Source organism: Capricornis sumatraensis, chromosome 3 (genome assembly GCF_032405125.1).
Source record: "Capricornis sumatraensis isolate serow.1 chromosome 3, serow.2, whole genome shotgun sequence".
Classification (NCBI taxonomy): Eukaryota; Metazoa; Chordata; class Mammalia; order Artiodactyla; family Bovidae; genus Capricornis; species Capricornis sumatraensis.
The window spans coordinates 147,934,474-147,947,738 of NC_091071.1; the positions used below are offsets into that span (position 1 = coordinate 147,934,474).

The 13,265-nt window shown below is 40.9% G+C and overlaps 1 protein-coding gene across 17 annotated transcripts in view; it reads right to left on the bottom strand.

The window, feature by feature from the left end:
- The window catches only part of FN1 (fibronectin 1), a 69,381-nt gene extending 56,403 nt beyond the window's left edge, over window positions 1-12,978 (bottom strand). For all 17 annotated transcript variants that reach the window (XM_068969040.1, XM_068969039.1, XM_068969035.1 and 14 more), the window contains exons 1-9: window positions 12,638-12,978; window positions 11,592-11,720; window positions 10,509-10,646; window positions 8,878-9,009; window positions 7,528-7,665; window positions 4,649-4,807; window positions 2,198-2,389; window positions 1,145-1,324; window positions 355-531 (exon numbers count right to left, since the gene is read on the bottom strand). In XM_068969040.1, coding sequence (XP_068825141.1) covers window positions 355-531; window positions 1,145-1,324; window positions 2,198-2,389; window positions 4,649-4,807; window positions 7,528-7,665; window positions 8,878-9,009; window positions 10,509-10,646; window positions 11,592-11,720; window positions 12,638-12,788 — 1,396 coding nt within the window. In that variant the 5' untranslated portion in view covers window positions 12,789-12,978. The remainder of the gene's footprint in view (window positions 1-354; window positions 532-1,144; window positions 1,325-2,197; window positions 2,390-4,648; window positions 4,808-7,527; window positions 7,666-8,877; window positions 9,010-10,508; window positions 10,647-11,591; window positions 11,721-12,637) is intronic.
- Between the last annotated feature and the right edge of the window lie 287 nt (window positions 12,979-13,265).

Genomic DNA, 13,265 nt, shown 5'->3' on the forward strand with positions numbered 1-13,265 from the left:
AATGTTTTAAGCTACTCAGTTGTGTGCTTTTTACAAAAGACACATCTGTTTAAAAAAAAAAGTATATTTCCAGACTTTTAAAAAGTATTTTTATTGTATTTTCATGTTTTGGACTTTATAACAGTGGGATTTTTAAATCATATAAACAATTATATAATTCTTATACTTTTAAATAATTGTATATTCTTATAAATCATATGAATAATTATATAATTCTTAAATATTTGATTACATATAGATCATGAAGTTTTCTGCTGTCTAAAAATTAAGCCTTAATGCATGAAACAGAAGTTAGCTGAACATTATTCTTCTGTCTTACACCACAGACAGCTGCCTACAAGGGCTTCGTCTTACCAGCCATGGGGCAGAATCCAAACTTCTGGTCAGCGTCATAGTTCTGTGTGGTTCCACACCATTTCATGTTGTCCCTCCTGCCCTCAGAAGTACAGTCCGTGTAGTTGTGGTTGTTGTACAGGAAGGGAAAGTGGCACAAGGCACCATTGGAATTTCCACCTCGAGTCTGAACCAAAACTGTCCAAAACAACACACATGTCAGAAGAAAAAGATTACAACTGAGCTTTCCAATGTACAGTGAGGAATTACTGCGACTAAACTAGCCAAGTTTCTGCAACTAATTCAGAGTGTGTCTCAGAATAAAAGATGTCTAATAATACAGTTCTAAGCCTACTTAGTGTATTCACCTTCACCTTTCAAGCAGATTTAAATCCAATTTTTGCTCTCATTTTTTCAGCCAAAAAGAAAAAGATTAAACGGTCGCTTTGAATAAATCATGGTTTTAGCCAAACAAAAGCAAGAGCACTCAGGCCTGCCTCCTATGTAGTCTTCAGCCTGTGGGATTGCCTACTGATTTTCCCATACAAACATCTTTAATCACATAATGATCCCAATGTGTCAAAAATAAATGCACTGGAGGGCTTTTCCTTCGGTGTCATTTCCCAAGACAACTGGGAAACTTGGGAGGATCTTTAACTGTGAAGTTAGTCCCATGACCCCAGTGTCCAGATGACACAAAGGTGGTACTTGTCAAGTGTAGCCTTGAAAGGAACGCCCAGCTTGCCAGCCAATAAAAACAGAGCATGAGAAATGGGGTTTTCTCACTTGTGTTTTCCCCTGGGATACTCACCAGTATGGTCTGTACAGAAAGAATATTTCTGGTCTTGCTCATAATTGGAAGTTGTGCTGCACCAGAGGTGTCCATCCTGCCGCCCTTCGGTCGTGCAGGAGTAGAAAGTCCTGCCATTGTAGGTGAACGGGAGGACACACGGCTCTCCGTTGGAGTTGCCACCGTAAGTCTGGGTTATAGCTACAAGCATAACCAAAAGGGTCTCAGTAAACATAGTGGCACTTGTCTCCCACTATTGTTCCTTATTTTCAGCTTAACTGAGGCTGACCTTGTGTCCTCAAAGGGTGGAAAAATACTATGAATATGACCAGCTATACGTATTGACCAGATCATAGTGTTATCAAAATACCTTACTCAGAAAGCCACATGTTTTTTGTGGGTAGAGCAACACCTGAGTTCTTCTTCTGACATCCATTGTTACCACCTCAGCCGCCATGCCTGTTTCCCATTTGCAAAGCTATTGGGTTGGCCAAAAAGTTCATGCGGGTTTTTCTCTAAGGTGTTACTGAAAAACTCGAATGAACTTTTGGCCAACCCAATATATTACTACAGGTTAATTAAGGATGCTGCTCAAGTGATCCTGGAGGGGTATATATGGTTCTGTTGGTGCTGTCAGAATTAACACATGAGGCTGTACTAGGGGAAAAGTCAAGTGCACCAATTATTATTGCTACAATTATCACCACTTTTATACCCTGGAAGAGTTTCATCAGGTTGTTGAAAGAAGTTTACATCACAAAGGTTCAGAACTTTGGGATTTAGAGTACTAAATAGGGATGGATTAGTTTACTCAGAAAGTAACCTCTTTTAACATTTTAGGCAGATAAAAATACACAGTAGCTTAATACTCACTACAGGAAAGAAAACACATAGATTAAAAAGACTGAAAACATATATATCAAACGCCAACCATGGCTGTTATCATAGGCTGGTAAGGTTATAAACGTTTCTTGTTTTATTGTTTTACATTTTTTGGTAAATGAATGTATTGCCTTTCAAAGTCTAAATAATAAGAAAGTTATCGGTCCTCTTTTTTAAAAAAATAACACAGACCTGTCTCTTGGCAGCTGACTCCGTTGCCCAGGCAAGTGCACAACATTTGCTTATTCCCTTGTGTCTTCAGCCACTGCATCCCCACAGAGTAAACCACACCGCTGTCTGTGACACAGTGACCATACGGAGGCGGCTGAGGATGAGGCTGGGGCTGGTAGATGGCCGGTCGGATATCAGTGAAGGAGCCAGATCCTGAGGACATGAGAAAGAAAAGTCACAGAGCTGGTTAAGGGAAAACTACTTCCTGGAGTAGTCTTCTGGGATCTTCACGGTCTCATCCAGATGACTCTACAATCCATCTTGTTACTGAGCTGGGATTGGAAAGAAATGCCCCTCCCTCTTTGCATTAGCTTTGGCACTCAGCCTAAGAAATAAACCACAAGAGGCTACCCAGTGTTCTCTACCTTCCAGCTTACCTGGAGCTACCAAGAGTGTATTTCCAAATCACCAACATTATTCTGCCACTCCACAGAGCAGGTACCTCCAATGACTGCTTACTCATTTCAGCAAGCCAAAGCCCATGACTTTACAGTCCTCTACACCTGATCAGCTGACTTCATTCTTTCCATTTCATTCAGTTCAGATCACTTTATCCTTTGTTCTATGCCTCATCTGCACTGATCTTCTCATTATCCCTTCCTGTACCCTGAGCTGTCCCCAGGCTTTTCCCTTGGCCTGTAACAGTCTGTCTCACCATCTCTTAGCAGCTCCCACTAGCCCAATATATCTGGGCATCTCTCTTCCTGATATTATTTTGAGAAGTCTCTGCAGCTCTGCAGCAGACCTCTCGCCGTCGATGTAACTCTGAGCTCCTCAGACCGTGCCCTAGGCAGCCATATTGGATTTTCTATTCACTACCCCTCCTCCTTCTACATTTCATTTCTCCAAAGATTATTTGGGAACTCTGTCATGGTTTTTTCCCTAAAATCAATCAGTCCTCTTAAGACAGCTTTCATTTCAGAGTAAGACAACAGAATATGCTGACCTTTTCTTTAAACATAGAAATCTGTTCTCTTGGGGGTCAGGCCCAAGGAGGAGCAGAATTAGAACTGAAGCTAGAATGCTGGTAGACTGAATTTAGCATCTCTCTAAGACAGGCCCCTTAAGACAGCTTTCCTTTCAGAGCAACACTGGAACCCAAATACTTCATAGACAATGGTCCTAAGGTCACACATATCAGGGGAACATGGCATCTGTTTTCATACACCCCCCTTGGGAGAGTCACAACGCAAAGGAATATTAAGCTCCTGTAGAAGAAAGTTTTTATTGGTTTAACCCCATGTCTCTCAAACTTTTTTGAACAGAGCCATTTCAGTATTAATATTAGTAATACTAATAAAAATAGATAGCAATCATTGAATGCTTACCCCCAATTAACCTCTACTCTTTTTAATTTAAACTGCTTCAGTAGGCTGAGATTAGTAATTGTTTCTTTTTTAGGTTAGCAGCAATTTTACTGAAAGTAATCAAATAACTCAAAAAATGTTATCAAATCCAATCTTGTTCTCCTTCCTAAGTGCTCATGGCAAGATGAAAACTCATCAAAAGGAGGAAAATCCAAGTAAGTAATTAATACTTTTTGCTAAATGACCTAGATGAAAGACTAAACAATAAGGCTAGTGCACTGTACAGTGAAAACTTGATAAAACAGAGCAAGAATAACAACAGAAGTACACATTCTTGACCGCCCTCTTTCTTTCTTTGGATTCTTTCAAAACAAGCTATGATGCAAAGATCCTAGTCTTGTACTAGAAATAATTAAAACCTATTTTTTAAAAAAAGCTTAAATATTACGTCATTCCTTCCCATGTCTAGGACTCCTCTGAATTTTTCAAATGTAAAAGCCAATACATGAAGAAAATGACTGTGCATTATTTTATGGAATGCAACAGAGTTTGCTGGAGCATGGAAACCACACATAAAGGATTGTTTCCACAACAAAAAGAATAGAATGTCAGGGTAAGGAGATATATGCCATTCTGAAAAAGAACAAATGTATTTTTCCCCACTTTTCCCAGCAGAGGAATCAAGGGATCATGTAGCTCAGCAAAAGTTTCTCATTTCCATTAAAATGTACTTTAGATATTCAACATACATACACAAGGGTATGTATATGAATATCCACATGTGTATTGATCTACAGATCTCAATATATTTATTTATATCTTTGTATATAAATCATGTAGGTTTCATGATATTAGTAATTTTTCTTGGCCATCAGTTTAACCTCTTGGAACTAAAATTAGTTCCCCCCCCCCCCAGATCCATTTTAGTTTCATTTTTATTTAAGTTTAAAAAACTTGATAGTAAACAAAGTTTTAACTAACAGTCTGCAAAGGAACTCAGCTTCATAGCCACATCATCCTTCAAGGGCACACCAAGGGAAAGATGGCTTTGCAGAATGCTTTGTGCAAGGTGCCCCGTTTGGGTCCCCCGGGCCCCGGGCCTCACCTGCAGATGTGGTCTGCAGGGTGGTATGCCTCTCACACTTCCACTCGCCACGGCCGTTGCCCGTGCAGATGCACTGGAGCAGGTTCCCCCGGCTGTCCTTCTTGCTCCAGGTATCCCCAATTCTATAGGATGTCCTAGTGTCCTGATCGTTGCATCTGTCTGTGGCAGAAAGGAAGCGTTAAGACATGTAAGTCAGTTTGAGCTTGGCAAGGGCTTGATGCAAACCTAAAATAACAATAGAGTTGTTTCTAATAAGGACCTACTGTATAGCACAGGGAACTCCACTCAATACTCTGTAATAAGTCTGTAATGGTGGTGGTTTAGTCGCTAAGTTGCGTCCAACTCTTGCGACCCCAAGGACTGTAGCCTGCCAGGCTCTTCTGTCCATGGGATTCTCCAAGCAAGAATAATAGAGGGGACAGCCATACCCTTCTCCAATCTCCCCAAACCAGGAATCGAACCTGCGTCTTCTACATTGCAGGCAGATTCTTTCGACTGAGCTAAATGATCTAAATAAACAATCTAAAACTGATTCACTTTGCTGAACACTCCAAACTAACACAATACTGTTAACTATACTCCAATAAGAAGTTTAAAAAAAGAAAAAGGAGAATACAGTGCTTCAAGTTTGGTAAGCTGTTTTTGGATGATACCTTTATATTCAGCTGTGGTGCCATGGGTGGTAAACTTCTGAAAGATGTGATTGCACTTAAAACAGTGTGAAGGAAGCTATACAATGTAGTCTAATTCCACTCATCTGTTTGCCAGAATGCTATTTTTCACTCATTAAATTTTCATTTAGTCATTCAGTTCATTAAATTTGATAAAAATCTTTCATTCATTACATTTTTTCACATTGTTTATTTGATTAAATTCATCCCCTCGCTTTCTAGTCTTCCCTCTGTATCCTCTGGCTCTCCTGGCTTTGAGTCATGACTGTTCACAACCTGCCTTATCATAAGGGATTTTCTTTAGAAAACTGGAAACAATAGGGAGGCAAGTAGGTCTCACAGGATCTCAACCAACTGCCCCAAAGGAGCTATTAAAAGCAAGCAGCATCTGTTTTTTCATTTGTTATGTAAAACAATTCAAGGCACCACCAACTTCTCTGACTAAAATATTCTCTCCCCTGGTCCCACCCCACCCCCTACCAAACACAAACCTATTTAACATTACTAATAAAATGGCATCTTTTGAATTGCTCATGGTGTTAACTCTTTGATGGGAAAGTGAGATTATTAATATAAAATAATGTTTGTTTAATGTTCATTGAGTCACGTCTGACTCTTGTGACCCTATGGACTGTAGCCCACTAGGCTCCTCTGTCCATGGGATTAGACAGACAAGAAAATAAAATGATAATTTGTAACTAAATTACCATCAGTCTATGATTATCTGGCAAATAAACTGTTTCAATTATAATCCAGCTTTGCCCATATGCTGCAATGTGATAGAGAGGATTTGATTGGTTTGTGAAACAGAACTACACTGGGTTAGACAAAAAATAATTAGTTGATGTTAAGTTCAGACAAATACAGACACATACTGATCTCCCACCACAGCAGAAGTCTGAATAAAGATAGCATTGCTGGTGACACTTTTTCCCAAATCTCCAACCAAGTGTTGTCTTCCCCTGAACCTCCATAGTACTATTTCAGTATCTATCTCAAAGTGTTTAATTCTGTGCTTTGTAGAAGATGATATATATAAGCCTTTCTCATCATCCTGATCTACTTACTAAGTTCTCTTTGACGAGTTGGCTAATGTCCAGTTCATTTTTGCATCCCTACAGCATCCTGAATGAGGTAGGGACTTAAAAAATTTCATGGAAGAAATGACTTTTCTTTGAGAAGCTTTTCCCAACTTGTTATTAGAAGAGCTTTAAATAATAGATAAGAGTTTGAGTCAAACATATAACTTGTCTTAAACTAAAACACTGCCACCGAGGTCTTGGAAGTCTGATAATCATAATAAAATGTTAAATGTAAGAGAACTGGCAAGATGCTCAAAAACATTTAGTTTAAATTGCTATCACTATTTAAAAGAGATTATTTTTTGCTTGAAAGAATTCAAATTTGGATGGTGAACATGATGAGATGGTTAAAACTTCCAGCTAGATAAGACATGTTCAAAATATTTAATTTGATTTTAAATGTATAACACTGTTAGCTGATAGCTGTATTGCTTCCACAAACTTTATAGTTTGACACTTCAAAAAAGGAGCATTGAATCCCTAAGGCGAAAAGTAAGGCCTCGGGGCAATCTTAGAAGGAGCTACAGAGATACCAGTGTTTCTTTCAGAAACTTGCAAAGTTTAGCTTCTTCACAGCACTAATAAACCTACAGAGACACTGTTGTTGACCTCAGAATTGGGGTTAAACATAATTTAACCTATGGGACAAGTACCTTTTATTTTCATCAATTTTGCTAATGTATGTGCCTTACTTAAATGTCAAGCATAGATGGAAACCCAAAACTTTAGAGCTTTGCTCCTCTCTGTGTCAAGAGCACTCACATGCCCAAAGATGCATGTGCCTGTTATTTTAAAGATTTCCTTGCTACTTAGAAAATATCTCAGTGATCACTTAGATGAAACACTGGCAACTTATCTTCAGGTCTGCGACACATTTGGCACTGAAATGAACATTAAGTTTTTTTCTCAGTAGGTGATAACCTAAGACCTTATTGAAATAAGCTGTTTTATTTTAATTTAGTCTTCTTTGAAGAAGTAGAATAAGTTGGTGACAAAATTTTTCTTGACATCCAAAGGTTAGCATGTTATGGAATGGATGTTGTACGTGATATCATATGACAATTCTCTCTAGGAATCCAGAAAACAATGCCTGACTTCATCTTTAACATACAGATCTAAAACGTACTTCTGGAGGTGCAAGTGATACGTCCACTGCCTTCTCCCAGGCAAGTACAATCCACCATCATCCAGCCCTGATAAGGCTTTTCCCAGGTCTCCCCGACAACGTAGGAAGTACCAGCAGCCTGATCAAAACATTTCTCAGCTGTGGGGAAATTGGAAGGAAAAACAGAAAGAAAAAAAAGAGGAGTTATTTCAAATTGTGCTGTCTCCCTGTAATTTAAAGTATATTGTGTAAGCAAAAACCCAACCACATTTTTTTAAGTGGTACTCTGTTCAAAAAGAAAGGCACGCCCTGTAACTAAGCACAGAGCAAGTAACCAAAGTGAAAGGAAGCTCTAGCCAAGTTGGCAGGCAGAAATTCTGTTCTCCTAACAAGTACACGGGTTGTACATCTTCAGCTAGCACCGTTCCTCACACCAGTATTTTGAGCAAAAAGGATCTATGTGCCTCCTGCGGATCTATGAATCTCTTGCATAGTGAGAATAAATATGCAAAATTCCAATCTTAATTAAAAATGACCAATTATGAATGCCTGCATAAAATGACAAGAAAGCTATGTAAAATTCGGATTTCTGAAAAAATAGAGGCAACACAAAGAAAATAAAAACCTCTGTATTAGAGATCAATCAGAATAAAATTTATAGCCAGAAACTCTTAGATTTCTATCTATAGAGTTCAGCTAAACACTGACACCAAAGGAAACAGCAATTTTTGACAAAAAATGAGCAAGAGATGATAGAACACACACCACATACAAACACGCGGTGTTTCTATCTGCTGCGTTCCAATAAAGAAAGATGTTAAAAGTCTCATTTTTTTTTCCTTTAAAAAACTTACATCTTGACCAAGGAGAATCTGAGAACAGATCTTACAGAAAACAAATGACTTCTTCCTAAATCTTTCAACTCTATCTTAAGCTTTGAAAAAAAATTAAGACTTCTATTGATACGTGTATAGTCAGTCATGTCTGACTTTTTGCCAGCCCATGCACTGTATGCAGTCTACCAGTGTTCTCTGTTCCCAGAATTTTCCAGGCAAGGATAATGGATACTGTTTGAGTTGCCGTTTCCTACTTCCAGATCCAGGAACGGAACCCAGATCTCTTGCATCTCCTACACTGTCATGCGGATTCTTTACCAGGGCGCCACCTAGGAATCCCTGACTTCTATACATGGTTGGGAATTTGCACCGATTCCTTAAAGAAGACTATGGATTACACAACATTTCATTATTTTAAACAGAATTCTCAGTCTCATCTTTTTTATTGGAAGACAGGTATCTTGTCATGTCAATTTTGACTCAACCCAACATTTTGACTGTGTATCCCACCCCCATTTATCCCCAAGTCACACACCTATGGGCTTGCAGGTCCATTCTCCTTTCCCATTACCCAGACACACACACTCTAACATGTAACCACCAGTCTCGTGTGGTCTCCTCCAGGTGTCACCAATCTTGTAGGACTGCCCCCCTTCATGGCAGCGGTCTGTTCAAGATAAAAAGCAAATGTTACAGACAGTGGGACAGAAAATAGTTTTGAAGCAGAAAAAGTCTCATATTCCAACCCCTTCGGCTGGCCAAAGAGAGCAGCTTTCCCATCGGGGACAGGGGAAAAGTTAACAGGTCTGGTCATTTGGGGTCCTTCAATTGAATGTCTGGTTTAAGCACAATGGGAAACCACAGAGGAAATCTGAATAGCAAAGAAAGGAGTCATAAATCCTGGATCCCCAGAGCGATCACAGGAAATTGAGTTCTAAAGCAGAAAAGAAAGGCTGCCAGGCATGGCCTCCACACACACATAGTGGGTTTAGCCTGAGACTAATTCAATGCAAAAGGCACACTAGACCTAGAATTCCAGCTTTCAGGATGTGGAGAGTCCGTACTTCACCCTAGGATAGAAATGTCTTTTTGATGGAAAGCAAATAGATGTATACATCGCAAGTGTGGAAATCTGGTTAAACACAAGGGCACATACAAAGGTTAAACTGTCCACTGTGTAAACAGTATGTAAACACTATAGAACACTGACTCTTAACATATACCGATAATCTTGGATAAATTCTAACATTAAATATAGGACAGGCTGATTGGGCTTATTCACAAGAGACTGATTTGTCTTTTCCAGAAGGCTGTACATCATGCTTTTTGGCAGGGGTGCCACTTACTTCCCTGACCAGAGATTGAACCTCCACCCCCTGCAGTGGAAGCTCAGAGTCTTTACCACTAGACCGCCAGGGAAGTCTGATTTGTCTTTTAGACTGACTCTTTAAGAGACTAATACAACAATGGATTAAAAAACACTAAATGCTGTGTTAATAGAAGCTATTGGTAACCCAATGAATCATACTGGAAAGTTTGACTTAGCTAAACTAGAATTGCTAAGAGTAAGTCCAGATCCCTAAGTACTTTGGAAAATTCATTCCACATTATTCCTAGGAATAGAGAGCTCTGCTTCCTGGTTATAAACTACTGGTTACAAAGAAACCAGACTGTTTCTGTGAGATCCAAGCAGTGTGTACATTGCTAACAAGACTAGCAGAGCACACAACGGCTAATTCATTCTTCGTGACCATCTTTCTGATCACTGCGGATCACCACATGAGCAGTCTGGCTTGAAGATGCCCAGATAACATAAAATGGGCAACTCCTCTAAGAATGGGATGGAACCCAAGAGATTTGCTTGGTTAGGCTACGGACGTATGTGTACACACGTACACACGTACACACACACACACACACTCTCTCTCTCTCTCTCTCTCTCTCTCTTTTAAATGCAAACAGACTGAACACTGCCTCCATCTGTACTCAGAGCCACCTTTCAGAGGCACAGGAATCAGCTGTGTGGCCATAGAAGGGTGTCTGCTCACCTGGGATAAATCCCCACATTAGGAATATCCAGTCATGGATAACAGAAAATGACAGAGATGGGAATGGAAAAGTTCACATTGTGTTATCTCAGCGTTCCTGGACAGAGGCCGTTCTTACTTGCAATGGTGCAGCTTATTCTCCCTCGCCCAGCCCCGATGCAGGTACAGTCCCAGATCATGGAGTCCTTCGGGCGCTCGTAAGTGTCGCCCACCCGGTAGGTGTTCCCAGTGTACTTGTCAAAGCAAGTCTCTTCAGCTGAGGGAAGAAGGAAAGTCCATGTGAACCTTATATAGGGAAAAACTTTTCTATTCCACTACTCTCATCCAAGGGAAAACCTACTTTTCTACTCTGTGAGTAGCAAGGGACAAGTGGAAAGTTTTTAAAACCTGAAGTAGCAGATCTCAATTTTACCCTAGGGTCTAACAAAGCCTCAGTTTTCAACCTTTGACAAGTTTTCTAATTTTCTGGTGATGAATTTCCATTGGAAAGGATTCTCAGGCGCTTAGGAAAAAGCTATAAAGCACAACCTTAGAACCAGCTAGATTGTGAAGGAAGGACTTTAGATTCCTCTCCCTGGCTCAGAAAATCAAACCAAGGTCCACTTAAAAATAAACAGTCTGAAGAGCTCCCACCCCCACCCCAGCACTGGCCCTTGTTAATCCTAATATTTCCATTTTAGTCTCATCAGTGGTTCTCTGCAGGAGTTGCCATAATTTATAAGAAATAGATCAAGGGTCATAAAGGAATGAGAACTTTGAAGTGGTCAGTGGTTTTACGTTGAAATGCAGCTGACAAATCGCTTGACAATGTACTGCCCAAAGTGCTTTCTGCCCCATACTCTTACAGTCTAAGATTTGGAATTACTTTCTAATAAATTAGAATTTTATAAGCAATTCTTTCTTTTTGAAGGGAGAAAGAACACATATCATTCATGTTTTGGGAAAGTAAAACAGAAAGACCCTAAAAACTACTTTGGGATATATTTGTTCGTTTGAAAAGTAAAAAGAACAATATAATTTGAAAAGCAAATATAAACAGTTATTAAACATGTTTAAAGATAATTTTATTAGGGAAATGGGATACGTAATTTTACTACTAATCCTAAATTTAATCAACAAGCACTACTTCTCTATCTATTAGATTCTAATAACTATAATAATTAGAAGATACTAAGAACTAGGCAGGCTCCCCATCACTTACGTTCAGGCTTGCTCTCACAATTAAAGCCCCGGCTCCCTCCATAACAGGTACAGACCAAGGCACTGCCCAGGTAGGTGCGCTCCCACTGTTGGTTTATCTGATAGTGCTTTCCATTGTCATAACAACCAGCTGTAAGAAATGAAGAAAAAAGTCATTAAATTTGGATCCTTCCTTTTTCCAAAGTATGGAATTTTCTTGCACAACTAAACTGATAAGCCTAAGCAACAAACGAAGGGGAAAAAAGTTACTCATCAAAGCATCAGAAGAATTAAAAGCAACTAGATATCTAACGAGTTAACCACACATTTGCACATGTAGATATTTAGGTATTCCTTTTGTTTTTCTTTTGACTTAGTTAAATGTTATACAATGATGTCATTTCCATCTGGCCAGGGGTCTGCACCAAAGGAATGGAAACATTTTGAAAAGCAGATAACTGGGAATTACATTTTAAAACGTGCAAGGAATTTCAGCGCTCTTTGGGGGTAATAAGTCAAGAAGGGTAATGCTAAGCAGTTTCCATTAGCCAAGGAAAAGGGAGGGTGTGTCTTTGAGAAACTGGAAGAGGAATTCCAATCTCTGTTCTTGGAGAAGCATCCTGAGAAAGCATTTTGAAGCAATTACATCTCATTCAAAGTTGGAACAGCATAATTATTCAGCTACTCTCCCCTTATCCCCATTTTGACAGTATTTAACCGATTACTTAGTAACAAAGAAAATAAGCGTAAGGACCACACTAATCCCAAAAATAAAAGTTTAAAGGGGTGCATTATTTTTCTCTTTAAAGACGAGTTCTGGTTAATTCAAAGGAGGATGACCTGAGTCTGTACCAGCCCTGCTGGACATCGCTGAGCTCCGCCTTCCAACGCCTTATCTTACCTAAGCCCACAAAACCAGCTTGCTCAAAGCCAGTCTTTTATGTCCCCCTCTCATTTAGGAGTACACACACTCCACGCGCGCGCGCGCACAAAACTTCAGTCACAACTTTGGTTGGCTTTCTGGCCCCGTCCTGAGGCAGCCCGTTCCAGCCCACGGTCAGTACTCACGTTTGCTCTGACTGACAGTCAGCGGGGACTGGGGCTGAACGATCTGCTGCGCCTGTCTCCTGCTCTTCGAGGCTCCCGCGGAGGGTACCGCTGTCCCCAGGGACAGGACGGCCAGCAGCAGCAGCAGCCCGGGCCCCGGACCCCCGAGCATCTTGAGACGGTGAGGCAACTTGCCACTTAAGTTTGGTTCCCTTCGCAACCTGCGGGCGGAGTCCCCTTCCAGGACCACCAAGAGAGTCAGGGCTGGAGGATGGGGAAAGGGAAGGGTAGAGGGACAGAGGGAAGGAGAGGACGAAAGAAGTTGTGGCTGCAGGTCCCCTCGCCCCCGCTCGCGACTAGGGGTCCCCCTCTTCCCCGTGCAAAGCGCAGCCGGCGCGAGCGGCCGAGCCCAGAGAACCAGGGTTTATATGGGACGGTCCCTTCCCGCCCCCCGCGAGGCCCCGGGCGCCGGGGAGGAGGGACCGGCCGGACCCCCTCCCACCCTCCTCCCGCCGCAGCCGCCGCCGACCGCGCGCCCATTGGCCCAGGCTCCGGGTGACGTCAGGGGAACTGTGGGTTCGCCTTGAACAAAAGAGATGCTGATCGCCCGCCAGGATTGGGACAAGAGAACTTTTTTCGGTTTCCTTTG